This window comes from Rhipicephalus sanguineus, chromosome 6 (genome assembly GCF_013339695.2).
Source record: "Rhipicephalus sanguineus isolate Rsan-2018 chromosome 6, BIME_Rsan_1.4, whole genome shotgun sequence".
NCBI classification, from domain to species: domain Eukaryota; kingdom Metazoa; phylum Arthropoda; class Arachnida; order Ixodida; family Ixodidae; genus Rhipicephalus; species Rhipicephalus sanguineus.
The window spans coordinates 67,812,843-67,831,887 of NC_051181.1; the positions used below are offsets into that span (position 1 = coordinate 67,812,843).

Sequence of the window (19,045 nt, forward strand, 5' to 3'; positions counted from 1 at the left end):
GACGACGACGACTCCGAATTTTCTGCGACACGGGCTCCTTCATACCATCGCATAAAAATGATAAATCTTGATTTAGCGCTACTCGACATTGGCGAGGAATTCGCTCATAACATGAAAAGTCAGCACTACTCGATAGGAATATTTTTACAGTTTAGCAAATTCTTCGACATAATTAAAGAGCATGCGTATCCTATTTTCTAGGTTACCGCGATACGGAATATGATGCAGTAGACTTGGTTTGGTAAGCAGCTACCTTTAACGTCGCCAACGCATCTGACAAAGTATTATGTGAAGATGACCTGGACGTCTTTTTTCCTTCCCTAGCATATCATTTCAGATTCCAGTCATCAATATTTCACTCAATAATCTTTCAGTGTGACACAATGCAAACTAGATATTTCAGAAAGTTCCAAAGACAATTGTTCCAATATTACCGCTAATTAATGGGCAAGCTCTTATCTAAAATTACATTTGAGTCTAGGATAAAGAACACCAGTTTCTCAATTTTTTCGTCCGCGGAAACCTGCGCAGGACCCCCCCCCCCCTTCCAACGCCAACTTCTCATTGCATGTTTGCTGTACCAACTTCTCATTTTATTGTTTGCTGTACGGGTTCTAACATGTAATACCCTTGTTACACAGGCAAGTTAACCGCAGTTACGACCAACCACGGTTAGCGCCAACCACGGTTCGCCGATGTTACACGGCGCGCAAGCGACCTCGGTTAAAGCGGACTTGCTTTGGCGTGAATGGCTCTGCGTCTGGCGGCAGTCCGGCGTTCAACTCAGCTGTTATTGCCGCGTCCACTTTCGCATTCCTTGAGGTGCTCCGCAGATGACGCTAATTGTTTTCCCATAGCCTAATGAGGCTTTCTGTGGTTCGTGCAGTCCAATTCGTTTTTCACGAACGCTCGCGGCGTACACACGTCCTCCATAGAGGCCGCCATTTTCTCGGTTAGCCGCCAAACCGAGGTCGCCAAGCTCGGTTTCGTACAACCGCGGTTAGTGGCATAACCGCGGTTTCGCATACCGTGTAACATAAGCGAACCGCGGTTACGCGTAACCGCGGTTACACTAACCGAGGTTTAGGCTGTCCGTGTAACAAAGGTATAATGCTCAATTGTAAAGCTTACATATTGTACAGAGCAAAACGTGCTGGTTTCCTTCAAAATTTTCCAGTGTGCATGAGGTGCACTTTCATATTTCAAACGGGGCTCCATATTAAACATCAATATTAGGCATCATCAAGAAATGCATGAAATTGCCTTTCTCGAATACAAAACATATTTCGGTAACATATTCCGGCATGCACGCGCACAACTGTATATCCTTTTAAATCCCTGGTTTTTACGATATAAAAAGGTGAAGAATTTGTGTCACTCGGTGCATAAAAGTGCGCTTAAAAAATTACTAAATATTCATTAACTAGTATTTGACCTCATTCCACAAGGTGCATCTCTCCTCGATCGAAATTATACTTTCTCGGCTGTTCGCAGGTTTCCATCCTGCATACTTTTCGTTTCTGCTCATGTGGCGTGGTTGATTTATTACTCTGTTCACGGTTTATTACGTTGCGCAAAAGGTAGTTCGATATCTTCATTGTAAATTTGTCGTGTTTCATGTGATACTCTGTGCAGGTTAGTTTATATTTACTGTATATCTGGCCGTTCTTCTAGCGCAGCTACACCTCTACGGTCCTAGTGAGGCACGTTTCTTCGTCTTTAGTTGCGCGGGGCTGTGCACAAGCCGCGAGCTTCACGCAGATTACTAAGGCGAAAGCCTTAGGTGCCTCATCAAACGCGAAAATTGACCGGCGTCCCGCGTCGGGGTCCCCGTCAGCTGCGTCCACACGAGTGATGCAAAAAAATCATCGCGTCGTGACGTCACCATATGACGTCAGCAAGACGTCACACTTATCGCCAAAGTTTGTGACATCCTGATGACGTCACTGTGACGTCTTCACGTGACATCCTTGCTTGGTCAAAGGTGGGCCGATCACGGAGGCAGTGCTAAACCAGCCGAAGTACAGAAAGCTTTCAGAGGGAGGCGGGGCAGGATCAGCACATCGACTGAGAAGGAGCAGAATATAGCTGGCATGCGAATCGTCTTGCGTGAATGCATAAGCGACCCTGTGAATCTCTTTCTCTTTTTTTTTGGATGCTAATCTGAGCTGATGGTCCCAATAAAAATGATAAATCGTGCTTCAGCACGAACGAACATTTATGCATACATCAGGGTAAAAGAAATTGTGCAGAAATCACCGACGACGACTGCCGATGCATGCGATTGCCATGCTCTTCGAGAAGTCTTTTCGCTACATTAAAGGAACGGTGCACCTGACAAAGTGTGTTACATGCGAAGCATTATTTCGCGAACGAGAGCCACCGGGGACGTAAAATAGGCCGTGGACAAGTCTCCTTAAACAGCTTTTTTTGTAGGGACCGCTATACAGAGCTCTAACCTATCAGACTCAGGGGCGGATCAAGGTGCCTACTTTGGTGGGGGCGGTTCCTTCATCCGATCGTGAGGAGGGGGGGTGGGACAAGATTCTCCTTGCCCCTTTTTGGCAGTGGTAGCCGAAGCAACCTGACAAAGAAGGGTGAGGCCTGACACTGTATGAAAGGGGGTGGGGGGAGTGGAACGCCCCTGCCGTCCCTCCGCTGGATCCGCCACTGCTTAGGCTTTGAGTACTCAGTACACTAAGTCGTTCGCATTTAGTTTGGAACACATGAATTCAGTCTATCCATGTAGCTTTCTTTCCATGTAAGCAGCAATCTATATATAATCTATATATATCTATATAGTCTATATATCTATTCTAGCTCCCGACGGCTCAGTGATTTCGTGGTCGTTTTCGAAGCTAACTCTCAATAATATAGCTGTAGTATATAGGGTCTTACGTGCCAAAATCTCGATATGATTATGAGGCACGCCGTAGTGGAGGGCTCTGGAAATTTCGATCACCTGGGGCTCTTTAACGTGCACCTAAATGTAAGTGCGCAGGTTTGTAGCACTTCGCCTCCATCGCATTGCGACCCCTGCGGCCGCGATGGAACCAGAGAATTTCGGGACCGGCTAACTATCGACTATAGTGCTGGCTAGCACGGGCTAATGATTAACTGCCGCCCAGTGCTGCATATTATAGGCTACATTCACCTTGTATTGACTATTTGGTTATATAACAGTGTAAAGAAATCACACATACATTTCTATGACTCTGCCATCCACTATGACTCTGAAACCTAGCATCGCCTTGCAGCACAAGAATGCGCTAATTAAGGCTTCTTATGATAGGCACATCAGGGCGGCATGGGTTCATCTCTCCCCGATGGAACTGACATATTCTTTCGAACTCGTGTGCAGATGTTAATTCGAACTCGAAACTGCTCTTTATTAGGCGCCACACTGCACTGTACGAGCCTGCTAAGCCTGGGTGATGCGCACAACCACTCAATTTACGCACAAAAAAGAAAGCGAAATTTCGATCCGCAGCTTACTCTCGACATAAAGTAAAAACAAAAAATCGGAAAGGCTTGCCCTTGCTCACCTCTTCGCACACTGCCATTTCCAATAGTGTGTAGCGAGAGAGAGAGACGTCAAGGCGGCCGAAGTGACCGTGCCGTTCTCGCTACTTTATTCTAGAGACGACCGACCTTGCGACGGCGGCTGACAGCCAGGAGCGTGAGCTCGTTCTTCTGCTCGCGCCTCGAGCTCTCAGCATGAGCTGCGCGAGAGGCGCGGCGCGTAAGTGATACAACGATGATGATGATTGTGCAGGATGATGATGATGCCGCTACAAGTGCCTGAGATCTGCCGGAATCTTTTGTTAGAGTGAGGCACTTAAGTAGGGTTTGTCGCGTAATTGCCTAATTTTGTTAAGAGCGGAGCCGTAGACTAGCACATCTGCAACAGTAGTACAGGCAGACAGGATGCGCGTATCGAACACCTGTAACAGTTCTCGTTCGGCGAACAGTGCGTCCCGAAACATCCGTCACTGTCCTAGGTCAGCTTGTGCAACGACGGACTAAAAGACAGCAACAAATGAATCACTGAACTGAACTTTAATGCGGACAATGGTACAATTTGTGCAGTAAAATATGTCTGAGAGAGCATTTCGAATTTATCCTTTATTAGCGTCACCAAATGATGTTGACCTAAATCGCGCTGTACCAAGCTGCGCTTCGTCTTGCATTATCTGCTATGCCGCAGTCCCAGCAGCAGTCATTCAATTGGAAGAATTCAGACGGGAGATCACACTACATGTCACCGACAATAGAAAACACGGGAGCCGGTGCTTTGGCATATAAAGAAGCGAGTCTTTCTTGAGTCTTAGTTCTTATGTAGTATTATCAGTATTGGTGTAATAAATATGTTTGTTTGTTTTTTTCATTTCTAATACAGCTTGTGCTGTTTCAGTACTTCCTTTTCTTGTATTTTTACTTTATTATTTTACGCATGTGCTTGCGCATTGTCGAAAGAACGCGCATGGAGGCGTGCGACCAATGTCGAAATATCGTAGCAAAATGCCAAACTTGGTTTTTCCTTCACCCTGTTTATTTGAATGTGTCTGTTTCAGCATCTAAATTCAGAGAATTGCCGGCTGAAGGCCAGTGTAAGCACATTTATAATGTTACAGCTTCGGTTCCTTAGCGCCTGCTTGAATATCAGTGTAATACTCTTGAATTGTCAAATGCCGGTCGGTGCTCTTGAAAAGCATGCGCTAGATTTGCGATGCTCTTCTTCGTTTAATTCTGTCGTTTTTCCGCCTTAGGTTTGGGCCCAAAATCGACATCGCGTTAATTCATACCTAGTTGTAGCATGTGGGTGGAAGAGATCCGCTGGGAAGAGATTGTTTTCAAAGCTAGGGCATTCTTCTTAAGTCACTTGCAGTGCTTAAGATGAGCGCTGAACTTATGCTCAATTGTGACAGCGCGCCATATGGGTCGGCCGCGTTATCAACCACAGAAGCATTGCGCGAATCGTTCCTGTACAGTAACTGAGAGCCAAGGCGCTCATTCCACCGGATATGTGTTGAGTAAACGGAGAGGTGCACAAGTGGGATTCCATATCTGACATGCGTCGTAGATGTCGAACGTCTTATTTGATATTTTCTTCAGTAGCAGTAGTTGTGCTTGATTTACAGTAAGCACATTACAGAGCTCACTGCAGGGGCAAGGGCTAAAGTCGAACAAGGTCCCTCCACGGTTCGGGACAGCCTGCAGTTCTTGCAACAGCCAGCCTCAGAGAGAAGAAAACTAGGCGTCTCAACGTGACCTACTATGACGGCTGAGTTGTACAGCGAAGGAGTCGCTACGAGAAAAAAATTACGCCATTTCCCGCTAAAGGGGACCATTAGGCGATGCGAAGCCGGGAGCACTTGCACAATCACGTTCCGTCGCATTCGTTGGGCATGCTACCGACCTCGCGTCGTGGAACGCGAATAGGAACGCTGCGCGCGTCGTGTCTTTCCGCTAGCCTGGCCGTTAATTCTCACAGGGCGAGCGGGGAACGTGGTCGACAGGAGCGCGAGGGTGGGAGCGTAGGAGAGGAGAGACACGGGGAGGGGACGCGCATGCGCTGGCGCTCATCGCGGCATTGCGCATCAGAGGGGACGGGGCAGGGGAGAGGGAGAGTGAAGAGGGGGAGGGGCAGAGGAGGAGTGGAGAGGGTTTGCGCATGCGCAGTAAGGGTGGTCACACCGCACACCACCACCGGATTGAACTCCGCCATAAGATGCTTCGCATCTAAAAAATCAACGCTCTGCTTGCCCTTCGCTATAAAGAGGCAGTCAGCATTGCTATCGTGCCCCGACTTATTATCACAGGCCATCATTCTAAATGCAGGTATCAATCGATCAATCAATCAATCAATCAATCAAGTGTTGCAGCACGACGTGGAGCTGGTGCGCGGTGAATTCAAAACGCTTCAACGCGTTCCAGCTTGCGCGTGGAAACTTAAGGGGTATCGTTATGTTTGTCGACGCCAGCGTGCGCGACGTTATGGTTTCATATTGGACTTGCCCTGTTACTTCTCCTGGGTTGGATTCTTCCGCACTTCGCTCTGTGTTTCTTTAGTTCTTCCATTATTCTATTTATTGTTTTGTCCTCTACCTTCCGTTGTGTGTTTACTTATTAATGCGCTCATTTTTCATCATCAGCTTCCTAACCTTAGGGGACGCGGCAAACTTGTACGAACTAAAGGCCCGCTGCTAAGCTAGACGGGCTTTAGGACGTACAACGGACGTGCGCTTTTACCGTGGTTGTTGTTTCTACTGCCTCAGGAATTAATGACGGCATCATACACTCCCAGAGATCGGCTTACATCGCTATAACATTGGCAACAGCATCGGCGCGCCGACCGCAGTGAGCCGATGCTTCAGACAGTTCAGTACTCAACTCCTACGGTTGACGCTGAAAAAGCAGGCGCACCAAAAAGAAAAATAACTGCAAAGAAAGCATAGAAAGGATTTTAACACGAAAGTGTTTTATGCCGCGGTCTACCAGGATTTTCATGACGTATTTCTGTCAAGAAAATACGTCAGCAAAACAAACGCCATCAAATGGCAAAGAAAAAAATAACTATAAGAAAAAGTTCCGTCGAGAGGAGTCGAACCCACGACCTCTCGGTCCACGACGATGGCTGGCGGGCGTTTATCCCACTGAGCTACCGCCAAACACAACGGAGATTACACGAACGCGCCTTTTGTCTTTGACACTTTCCTCTCACAGTCCTCTTGCATAGTTGGATGGATGAATGCTATTAGCGTCACCTTTATAACGGGGTGGTGACATGTGTGCCACCAGGCTCGAAAAACAAAACAAAAAAAAAACACACCGTTGCTGCCACCGTCCCATTCGGCGCGTTTCCAATAGAAGTGTAATATCGTTAGCGCAAGCGTCGCTCATAGCATCCATCCATATCGAAAAATAGCTCTCCGACGCTCGCCTGGCTGCCGCACCGCGTTCCCCGCTCGCCCTGTGTGAATTAACGGCCAGGCTAGAAGGAAAACAAGACGCGCGTAAGGTTTCTCTTTGGGTTTCACGACACTTTGAAGCAGTGTGTGTATATATATATATATATATATATATATATATATATATATATATATATATATATATATATATATATATATATGGAGTATCAGTGTTTATTATGTGCTTGTTGATGCCATCTTTGCACGGGATGATTCACCATATGCGGTGTCCCCGTATATGTTAAGAAGTTCAGCTACCGCAAGGGTTAAATCATGATCATGGGCGTTAGTGGTCGTCGGTAAGGAGATGTGCCACTAGGCGTCAACGTGACTGCGTTCACATCAGGCGGTGCAACATCTGCCAAAACAACAATAGACATTCTACGAGCTCTGATGTACCAATGCACTAAAGCAATGAACTACTTCTGTGACGACACGTTTCACTTTGGTGTTTTTTTTTCGTTTTTTTTTACGCGCAAGTGTACATGTCCCATTTGTGAAATCGGTCTCTTGTAGCGTGCACAGAGAATAAAGAACCAGTGTAGAGGAGGGAAACTAGCTTTAACAGTCATACGAAAAATAGGCAGCGGCGGCACATCGAACTACCCATGGCAAGCACGATAGGGCGCGGCGCAAACAGGTGGCAGAAGCGAAAACTATTTTGTATTGCATTTTTTGGGTGAAAAAACAGCCGTTTTTGCAGGCTACTTTCTCTCTTTCTTTTTTTTTGTTTACGTATTCTGTGCACATGCGCCGGCGCTGCGAAAGCGGACGGGACTTGTTTAGGGCAACATGTGCCTTATACTATTTCGCCCGCTTGTTTTGAGAGCGTTCACACGCCCAGCAGCATACGTCAGCTTCCTTTGAAACGCTGTACTGGTGGCCTAGTTTTGCATGAAGCCGAAGGCCATGTAGCTACAGGCACCAGTACAAACAATTCACGAGTGAGGACAGAGAATATCCTTCACTGACAGCCAACTAGTAATGCTGTTCCAATCCAAGAAATAAAATTATCATCTCGAAATCATTATCGGGAGCTTGTAAACGGCTCGCCTTCATATTCAGAGACAAAACAAACTGGACGGCGTGTCTTGCCCGTTTGCACCGTGAGTTAGCGTTCACAACAAACAAATTGTATGACAAAACATTCCGAGCATTATCTCCCAAAATGACACGGACAACTTGCAATCGGCACTTTCATTCGACGAGCACGGCTTAGCACCCCCAGGTTTATTTTTATTATTACGACACACTGCAGTCAAGCTGAAGACATCAAGCGGGTGTGGATTCACGCAAATCACATTGCAGCGGAAGTCGGCAGAATGGTAGAAAGCATAAGCTTTCGGACACGTATAGGATCAATGTAAATATACATTATACATAACACAGCATGACAATGCAATACCTGGCCGAAAATAACAAATATTCACGCATCAGCGAAACGAACGTAGCTGCCAGCGTCGTGTTAGATTCCACATAACTACAATGTGGCTATATGAGCGAGTTAAAAGGATCCTTGCAAGAAAATGGAAAGCCGTGCACCAGGTCAGCCATCGGATGATAACTAACTGCGCAACTGCGCGTTAACTGCGGCCGCTGAAGAGCACCGACGCCGTTTCTGAGCTTCTTCACTGGCCAGAGCAGGGGGGGGGGGAGGCGGGGGGCGCACCGGGCCCGTGCCCTCCCCCCTCCTCTATCTATCTATCTATCTATCTATCTAGCCGCCTACGTCTGGGTGCTCTCATGATCGCCTCCTTAAGTTGGTGTAGGTCAACATTTGCATGAGAAAGTAAGAGGATTTGACGAATATGATTGCCGGGTCATGACATGAATAACGTTAAAATCCTGTCGCCTACGTCGCCAAACTCTTTCCACTAGACACGTGTGGCACATACCCGTTTACCACGGGCCGCGGTGTACGGGTATGCGCCACAGGTGATTGACAGTTTATATCTACCCAGGAACGCGAGAACAGACGTTGGTAACCTAAATGCTAGAGCGTTCAGGAAAACCAACATCGGCAGCGTCGACTCAACGAATGGAAAGAATGAAAATTAGGGTCACAGCAGGAATCGAACCCAAGCATTCTGCGTGGCAATCAGGTATTCTACCACTGTCTTGGAAAAACAGCCTACGCAGGCGTACTATCGGTGGAACGTCAATTGTGGTTGTGGTGCTGGCTATCTAATTTTACAAGACAGCAATAAACACTACATGATACTCCTACGATGTGTACTCCTACGATACAGGCGTCATATCAGGTGAACGTGTGTAGTTCCAGTGTTGGCTCCTCTTTTATAGCAGTCTAATAAACATTACATTTGTATTCCTACGATTCAGGAAGCTATACTGGAGCATTGCTCGACCCCGGAGGAATACATTAACGAATGTTACATATGATATCCACATCACAGCACCGTAAAGTGCACTTCGTCCACCAGAACGACGCAGTGTCCTCTTCATTTCTTACGAGGCTGGGCGATGGCCTCATGCTGACCGAGGATGATGCCAGATTAATTGACAGCCGCTTTGTAGACTAGGCTACGTAGGCCACATACGCCCAGGTAGTCTACGAATACGACCAACACCATCCACTTAAGTTGGTCTACGTTCCAGGCCTACCAGCCTCGACGGCCTATACCTCACCAACACGAAGGGTGGCTTCAGGTTCGGACATGTCGCTGGCTCTGTCGACAGATAATTTGTCGACGAAATGACCGACGCATCCACGAATTCCAACAGCTCTACTATACCACATACTTCACTACACATGGACCCCTCGTCACCACGATCACGACCGGATCCTATAACAAGTCATGACCAGCTGTTGGTGCTCACTGATCATGGTGATGATGCCCTTGCTCAAGAACTGTCAAGAACTTCTTGCACACATGCACACGGGTTCGTGAAACGTGCGTGCGTTTTCGGGACACGTATAAGCACTACATATCAGCTTACCGCTTCTGGTTTTGGTAATACCCACGTTGCCATTGGCTGCCTTACCCAACCTTAAACTGGTTATATAACACATATGCGGCTCTTCAACATATATATGTGTGCGTGTAAAATATATACAAATCTTTAGCGTCATTTTGTAAGGTATCGCTCAGTAAAAAAAGTTACGCCACAGTCACCTAACCGCCACATGCTTCGCATAACATCGACTCCCACGGTACGTGTGATCTGCCGAATTTTTTCAATAACTGATGCTTTCTGAATCGTGAGCTTGTCGGCGACTAGCTGTTTCTAATATGGCAATGCGATCTTTAATCGAGGTCACTGGTCATTTCACGTTGTCACATTCCATCGCTACCTGTGTAAGAACCCATGACCGTCGTTGTTGACTGCAGCAATTGAAGTGTTGCGCTGCTAAGCAAGTAGAGGAAGGTACAATTCCCGGCATGGAGGAAGAAAAACGTTAGGAGGGAGCATTGCGGAATGCGAAAGAAAGAAAAAGGAAGAAAGAAAGAAAGAAAGAAAGAAAGAAAGAAAGAAGGAAAGAAGGAAGAGAAAGAAAGAAAGAAAGAAAGAAAGAAAGAGAGAAAGATGGAAAGAAGGAAAGAAAGAGAGAAAGAAAGAAGGAAAGGAAGAAAGAAAGAAGGAGGGAAGGAAAGAAGGAAGGAAAGAGAGAAAGAAGGAAAGAAAGAAAGAAATAAGGAAGGAAGGAAAGAAGGAAAGAAAGAGAGAAAAGAAAGAAAGAAAGAAGGAAAGGAAGAAAGAAAGAAACAAAGAAAGAAAGAAAGAAGGAAGGAAAGAAAGAAGGAAATAAGGAAAGAAAGAAGGAAAGAAAGAAAGGAAGAAAGAAAGAGAGAAAGAAAGAAACAAGGAGAAAAGGAAAAAAAGAAAGAAGGAAAGAAAGAAGGAAAAAAAGAAAGGAAGAAAGAGAGAAAAAAAGAAACAAGGAGAAAAGGAAAGAAAGACACAAAGAAAGAGAGGAAGGAAGAAAAAGAAAGAAAGAAAGAAAGAAAGAAAGAAAGAAAGAAAGAAAGAAAGAAAGAAAGAAAGAAAGAAAGAAAGAAAGAAAGAAAGAAAGAAAGAAAGAAAGAAAGAAAGAAAGAAACGCAGTAGGTCAGGCACGCCCACCGCCAAGTTTCGCTTGCCCCAATTTTCCCGTGTTAGAAGGGCTCCTGAATTTTTTTTTTTTTTGAATAATTGTACGCTCTGTGGCGAATATATTTGCCGCAAGGACTTTTAGACACACTTTCCTGCTTTTGTTGCGTAGTTGTGCTGAGAACAGTCAGCAACGGGCGCATCAGAGGAGTAGTGCAGATGGTGTTACACATAAGCCAAGGGCATACGTCGTTCACTAAACGCGGCTCTCTCCTTGAGCTTCTTTGGCACTGAAGCTTGACGCAGGTGGAAAGGGTGAAACCCAATACGCTCAGTTCTCCCCCTACGCTGGCGGTAAACGAGGCGGCGAGAGAGACCTATTTCTTCGCCAGGGAGAAAACCGTAGAGTTTCCTATAGATACACTAGAGGGAACTCTGGCGCTAGTGTCTATGGAAGCTGCAACGCATGGCGCTTCAGCCAGCATGGGAACGGTGGCTAGTACACGTATTTGTCTAAACTTCGTTCTTTCGGCTCCGTTTGGCTCCGCGTCGCCTGCATCCGCTTTGTCGAAAAACGAAGTTCACCAAAAGTCAGCAGTTCCACTTCCCCACTTTAACTTTTTCAGGCTCACCAATTGAAATCTGGTCACGAAGTTCGCAACGGTCCATTCTTTTGTCCGAAACAAACGCCAAAACACAGCAATGAACGAAGCACGAAGATTAGGCAAATCCGTGTACTACCCATGATTCCCATGGTGGCTGAACGATAGCAGCACCACAGTTCACTCTAGGTAATTATAGGAAACTCTATGGCGAAAACTGAACATCTTTCCGCTTTACGGGAGGCCTTTGGTTGCACTCGCATGCAAACATCCGGTGGCAAATTCAGAATGATGGCCAAAGCGTCGGCGATGACACTCGTCGATGCGATCCCAAATTACTCCTCGCCGCACTACAAAACTCACAGCCTCGACAAAGACACATTCCTAAAGAACCGAGAATTTCAGAGTAGACGAGATTTAGCAGAAGGTGCAGCAACAATGCGTTGGCGTGTCCCAAGATATTTTGCTCCTGCGGAGCCGGGCACACCCATGGTCGTCGCTAAAAGGTGTCCGCTTGCTTAGCTTCTCTTGGCGCATCTCAAGAAAAGAACACGTTCAAACGGCCAGAACTATTTCTGCCCAGTGTTCTGAATGCGTAGCTGAAATGTGATACAAAATAAGGAGCTCAGAAAAGACGCAAAACAACACGTATTCATTCCCGTTTTTTTGTCGAAGAGTAGGTAGAATTGGCAGAAGCTGTGGCGCTGTATACAGACGAATGTGGCCATCTTGAACAAGTCCCGTAAAGAATTTCCGGCCGCTTTGGCATTTTCACTGTCCTTCCGCGCCCCTAGTATGAACCACACCTTACTGTCGTTTTTACCACTGCGGGCGCACAAACCACGGAGCAATCTGGTGGTATTAAAGCGCAGGGAAACAGCTATATAGTTGAATACAAGTGCGGGTGCCAGAAAGACTGCAATAAGAAAATAAGGGTGAGAAACAGCGCTAAAAAGACGGGACAAAAAAGGACACGAGACGACGGCGCTGACTAACAACCAAATGTGCTTTATTCCTTCAGTCAGCATAAATATACTTCCCCACTAACGTAATGAAAATACGTTAGTGGTGAAGTATATTTATGCTGACTGAAGGAATAAAGCACATTTGGTTGTTAGTCAGCGCCGTCGTCTCGTGTCCTTTCTTGTCCCGTCTTTTTAGCGCTGTTTCTCACCCGTAATCATGAACCAACCAGCCCAAATGCGTACCCTTCTAAAGAAAATAAGGCTCGACAAACGAGAAAGCCGTCCCGAAAACTCGGCGCGAGATCCTAATAATGCTATTAGCTTTGTACAGAGGAAATGTCATCATTTTGCTCGCATCCGGTGGATAAAAGTTTTAGGCAGTCATTTCTTTTTATAATATTTATTACCATATCCCAGAGCTCCGCCATGACCTACTTTTCGCACCGGCGTTCATTTCCGCTCTTCGTGACCCTAGAATTAAGGTCGGTGTCAACAGATGTCGCGCTAAAAGACATTCCGGGTCATTAATACTTCTCATTTTGAAGGTCTGCAACCTAGAGATGCAGAACTATCGGTAAATTGACTATCGATAGTATCGATAGTTTTCATGAAACTATCGATAGTGTAAACAAGCTATCGATAGTACTACTATCGACAAACTATCGATAGTGCAATCGGTAGTACCATCGCTGTTATTACTAGCGATATTACAGCCACGCGTGTTTATTGCTTTGTTTTGAAGTATTGGAGCTTCACCCACAAAGACCGTTAGCAACGTTTGACAGCGCCATAATGTTTGAGAAGCTACACGATTGTTTGAGATCATTCTGTTAAGATTATGCACCGGGCGTGAATAGTCAAGTTTATTCGAGAGCTTACACGAGCACCAGCGATAACGCTGGAAGGTTCGATGGCTGATGTACAAAAGACGACGCGTTCCACCGGTGATCAGATTACTCGACGGTCGATTACCTTTGTCGCCGCTATCAGTGCGCAGCGTGTATCGCTTGTATTTTGAGTTTTGATATTGTGGGCACAAGTTCGCCCAAATAAAAAGCTCCGTAATTCCCAGTCTTGCTCCAGCATTCTTCCCCGTCACAACCACGTGACAATACTGTAGATAGTGGTGTGAATAATGATGCTGTTGCTGGCCGGCTATATGGCCAAAATATTTGCGATAGCCTGCTGTTAGCTTCGCTTAATTTATGAGCAATCTTTGGCGAAAGAAATAAATGATTTCCGCAGTGAAAATGGAGGATATGTCCATCAATAAATTCACATCCGAAAACAACCAGTTACACCTTAACAAAGAAGATGTTCTTTTAATAATAAAATGCAATATAAATTTGAAGCCATGCATTTCCACCACATGTAACGCCTTCCTTTCCGCTACACATGAACACTTTGACTTTATGATCATGTGTCAGCAAAGCACTCCGGTGAAGAACGCAAAGCATGTCAACTTTCTTGCTCTTCAGCCTGTTCCTCCGGCTGCACCATGTACTACGCGTCCAGGTAACGAAGTTTATTCTGCAATGAGTTCGTGCTGTTGATTTTATACTGTCGATAGTACCATCGAATGTCTTACTATCAATAGCGCTATCGATAATATATTTTACCATCGATAGTTCGATAGTGACTCAGCTATCGATAGCATCGATAGTACTATCGATAGTTCTGCATCACTACTGCAACCACATTCCTTGATCAACGTCATCTATCCGTGTAATATATTGTTTGCGTGAGTCATTAGCATATATTTTATAACAATGAACCTTCATGTAACAACCATTAACGCCATCGTAATCATTATCACTTGTGACTAAATAGCTAAAAATATATCACCTAGAATTTCAGTCCAATCAGGAATTGCAAGACCAGTCGAACTCACCGTAGAATGGCTTCACTCGTGGCATGTGCTTTCTCAAAAGGTCGATCTTGTAGAACAGGTCGTCTATGTCGACGACGAAAAATGGGTTTTCTATGCCATCCTGTGCAAAAAAAAATAATATTATATAAATAACGATGGCTTAAGCAACGCTGTGAACACTGTATCGTTGAATACACGGTATAACACGACCTCGAAATAAGCTGATTCGGATGCATCGAAGCTGGTTGCTCCTACACCGCCGGCAATGCGTGAAACTTGAAGCTTCGCGATTGTCGTTTTTTTTTTTTGTTGCTTTAACAAAAAGCTGAGATAGCCGTGGAGCTGCGTGCTGGTCGCGTGCATAAACGTACGCGGAAAGGCACAAAAACAATGGTTTTGCATGCACCATCGAAAGCACCTTCGTCTGCAACAGCGAGCAACTCGAGGTGTAAAGGTCTAAAGTTCGCGACGTTTCTAAAGCACCGTGCCATTTAAAATTGCTATTCTATAAGACAATAATTAGACCCATGCTAGAGTATGCGTCATCTGTTTGGGACCATGGTAAAAAGACTAACAGCTATCACTGAGTCAGTTGAAAATCTGTCGGCGAGCTTCATTAATTCAAATTATTGCTGCACAGCTAGCGTTTCACTAAAGAAATCAGACCTCGGACTAACCGATTTGCAACTTCGAAGAAAACTTTATCGTCTATGCGTTTTTCAAAAAACCCTTTACCAAATCAATTCACTTAGACAGGAACTCATATCAGAACCTTCGTACATATCGTCACGTCTTGATCGTCAGTATAAAGTGTTCATTCCCTTCTGCTGCACCAATGTTTTTTTCAAACTCCTTTCTGCCAAAGACCAATACCGAATGAAAGCCTCTTCCCCCTCCATCACCTGCATTGAGGACCCGTCATCTTTCATGATTGCACTAACCGATTATGTATCGACTCTCTAATAAGTTAATATTGTTAAGCATATATTCTCTATAATTCGTTCGATTTTTATGTTCTGTTTTTACTGGATTTGTTTCTTAACATCACCCAACCCCTCTGTAGCGCTTTTATGCGCCCTGAAGGCAATCTAAATGGATATATAAATAAAATGTACACATATATGTAATTGCACAGGCGTTTAACCTTGCATATCGCCCCCATCGAAATCAGGGCGCGGCGATCGGATTCGAGCACGCAATTACGCGCTGAGAAGCGCAGCGCCATAGCAATTAAACAACGACTGAGCATATACAGCGCGTCCGTTCAGCCTTGGTTTAATTGGAAACTGTCGAGTTCCCCGTGACCTGCACTGTTACAACTGCGTTCTATATCAATGGAGTGTAGTAATGAAACTTGGGCGCTTGCGCGCAACGTTAGGCGAAAATATGATGACACCAAAAAAACGAGGGAACGTTAAACGAGCACTATGAGCGCCTTTGAGCTTTCGACGCAGGTAGAAAATCACCTGTGCTACGAGTTGTCCCTATTTTGCCACATATTGCAAACGTTCACAAGTTCTTGTAACAGGGAGCCGCATATCATACGCTCTCTTGCGTGTGTGTAGTTCTTTTTTTTGGGGGGGGGGGGACGGAGGGGCGGAGAGGTGGTGGGGGGAGGGCAAGCTTGTCCTTAATAATGTGTGTTGTGTGTGTGTGCGTTTGAGGGGAAGGGGGCAGCGGTTAAGAGTGCCTGGCTGGGTGAGTTCCACAATGGTAACACCTCTGCATGCCTTTATACACCCAAAATACTGCAAAAGCTTACAAACCAGCTAGAGAAAGATGCAGCTCTTTTATTTACGGTACTATTCTCGATGTAATGGTGTGCCAAAAATTACACGATGTCGAAAACGCCCCAGGCAGTTTACAAAGATATTCTAATACTGCCGCGTTTGAGCACGACCTCTACTGCGTGCCTCGCAAGAACATGAATTCTGCGCAGAGTCGCTACGACTTCTTTTCACCCGCTCGCTACACCGTGAGCTTCGTAAAGCATCAGGGCAAAGAATATCGCAACTCCGTTGTCGACGTAGTGGCGCACACGAAACTAGAATCCCGGAAATAAAAATATAACACCCTTTTGCGCATGTATGTGACATTCGGTACCATGCCGACACATTCTACTCTAATATAAGCGCGTTGTCTAGTCTTCTGTGGCGTTAAAGGCACCTCATTTGGGCAAGCATCGCAAGTCTGAATTATAGTTGGATATAAACACTCATTTGAAAGGGCCTGAACTTCTTAGCGAGACCAGCAAAACAGAGAAGATGCTTACCTTGGCATTATTGCTGATGATTTCTTTGGCAAACTCCCTCGTTGGGAGGCTGCTGATGAAGGTGGCGTCGTCATTCATGGCTGCTTGTTCTATGTATAGTTGAAAATGAAGCAACGTTGTCGGAACTTTACTTATCAATAGTGACTATACCCTAAAGTTAACACCTAAAACTTGCTACAACTCCTGTTGGTTCTTCTGTATGTAGACCTTAGATTGGTCACTGGTGTCCCAGATATTATACGGCTGTGAAAACCTCACTCTGTGAGTATGAAGACGCCCAGAGCGACGACGTTAAGGACAACCAGCAACCCAGTGAGCTTGTGGAAGGGGAGCTTCGTCAGCGGGTTTTTATATCCGCGCTCACAACTGGCGGGCTCTAAAGCACTGCGTTCATACTGTTGCCGCGCGTCATATCTTTTTTTTTTTAGATCGGAGTGAGAGAAATACTTTTTTCGATGGAAACCTGGAGGCGTTTCCTTGGTTGATGGCCTGGCATGCTACTCTGCAGCTGTTGCGTGAAAGGTGTGGCATACGCTGTGATCCCATAAAACCTCAAGCGTTACTGCGCATCCCATAGGCTGAGAGTATTTATTTTCATGGAGGGCGGAACAAAGCTGGTTCCACCAGCTTTCCCATTCCTCTCTTTCTACACACAAAGATACAAATATTTACGCATTCATTTACTTGTTCATTTATATACTTATATCGGTAGTTTGTGTGTTTTAACGTTTGATAAATTGAACACAGTTCGAGAAAACGGGTGCGAGAAGCGACAAATCACACAGACAGCTTACGCGCACTTTCAGAACTCTGTGTGTGTCTTTCATCGAGTTCACTGTTTTTCGCGCTGCGTTGCTCTATAATGAGTAGTTCTAGGATGAATCGCACGCTGTCGCGCCTAGTTTATGTGTGGAGTGATAGGTTCACTGAAGCTACATCTCTGTACCTTTTGGCTGCCATCGCTTTCATCCTTTTGATTTGATGATGGTACAACTTTACTTAAGACACTGGCAAATTCACGGTCCGGGCCACTGGTGGAGCCAGCGGGGGGGAGAGGGGGTTTGAAGTTTCCCGACGTTTTTAAATGTTGCATGTGTACACATATGCACGCACACATACAAACGCACGCACGAACATACATAGGGTACACTTGACACCCCCCCCTGAAGAAAAGTTTTGGCTACGCTACTGCCCTGGGCCTAGGCCGCCCCCGGAGAGTTCCGGACGTCCAGTGTCCTCGCCTCTCGCAGGCTTGCTCAGTGGACTTGGAATGATCTTGCAGGTTCAAGACCTCGTGCTTCGCGGTGGACTCCTCGTTGAGGTTGGGTGCGGGGTGTGGGAGGACGTGTGTGAGCCGGGAACCACATAAGATGTCCTTCCTTCGTCTCCCCAGATATGATATAGATCGCGTTGCCTTTCAGTGTAGTCTCGGGCCTCCGGCGAAATTCTGCCTTGTGCATAGTTTCTGGCCGCCGTCTGCGAGTCACTGAGAACGTATATGCAGCCGAGGTTAACTATCGCGAGGGCTATCGCCAGTTCTTCAGCTTGTCGGTATTGAGGACTGCCGCAGTGAAGGTACGTCGATCCTGCTATTCTGCCTCGTCTGTGAACAGTGCTTCCTTGTCCCTTCCGAAGGTTTGTAGTAAAACTTTGACTCTCGTCTACCCTGATTGATCTCGGGGAGCATGTGCTTGGGTAGGTTAGCCACCAGAAGCTTTACTTTTCGATGGATGTCTTGTCGCTGTGCTGCTTATCATCCCTAGTTTGGCTAGGATGCTCCTGTGTGCTCGCGTCCTGGTTAGCTTCTCGTGTTGCGAGAATTGTTGTGCCTCTATTAACTCTTCGAGCGTGACGTGGACGTCCAAATATAGCAGAAGTTCCGCGCTAGTGCTGTCTGGAAGTCAGCGCCATCTTGTGCGTTCTCTTAATGAGGGTTTTTAGTTTCGCCTTCTCGGCCGTGCGCCCGTTGTGGTTGGCGGTCAGATAGGTGACGTTACTAATGACGAAGGAGTGTATAAGTCTGACGACGCTGGTGATACCCAACGTGTTCGTTATCTTAGCCTCCAATTTTCTTACCGTTTATCCGTTGGTGCTGTCGGACTCTATGGTGAGTCTGAGCACGTTTGTTTGCTTGACCTTAAGTATTTGTTCGTTGTTGGTGCCTAGACAAACTGTTTCGTACGGAGCATGCCGGGCGTATCCTTTTGGCGGTTTTCCCTTGAGCGTCGGGCGATAGAGATCTTTATATTTTTCTCTCGAGCAGACGAGACCGATTCCGACGAGGTATTCTTCCACTACCTCAACCGCGGTCTGTA

At 46.0% G+C, this 19,045-nt stretch overlaps 1 protein-coding gene across 1 annotated transcript in view; it reads right to left on the minus strand.

The window, feature by feature from the left end:
• Positions 1 to 16,808, minus strand: part of LOC119397321 (ornithine decarboxylase) — a 60,303-nt gene extending 43,495 nt beyond the window's left edge. Inside the window, exons 1-2 of the mRNA XM_049416527.1 lie at positions 16,731 to 16,808; positions 14,480 to 14,579 (exon numbers count right to left, since the gene is read on the minus strand). Coding sequence (XP_049272484.1) covers positions 14,480 to 14,579; positions 16,731 to 16,808 — 178 coding nt within the window. The remainder of the gene's footprint in view (positions 1 to 14,479; positions 14,580 to 16,730) is intronic.
• Positions 16,809 to 19,045: the final 2,237 nt, after the last annotated feature.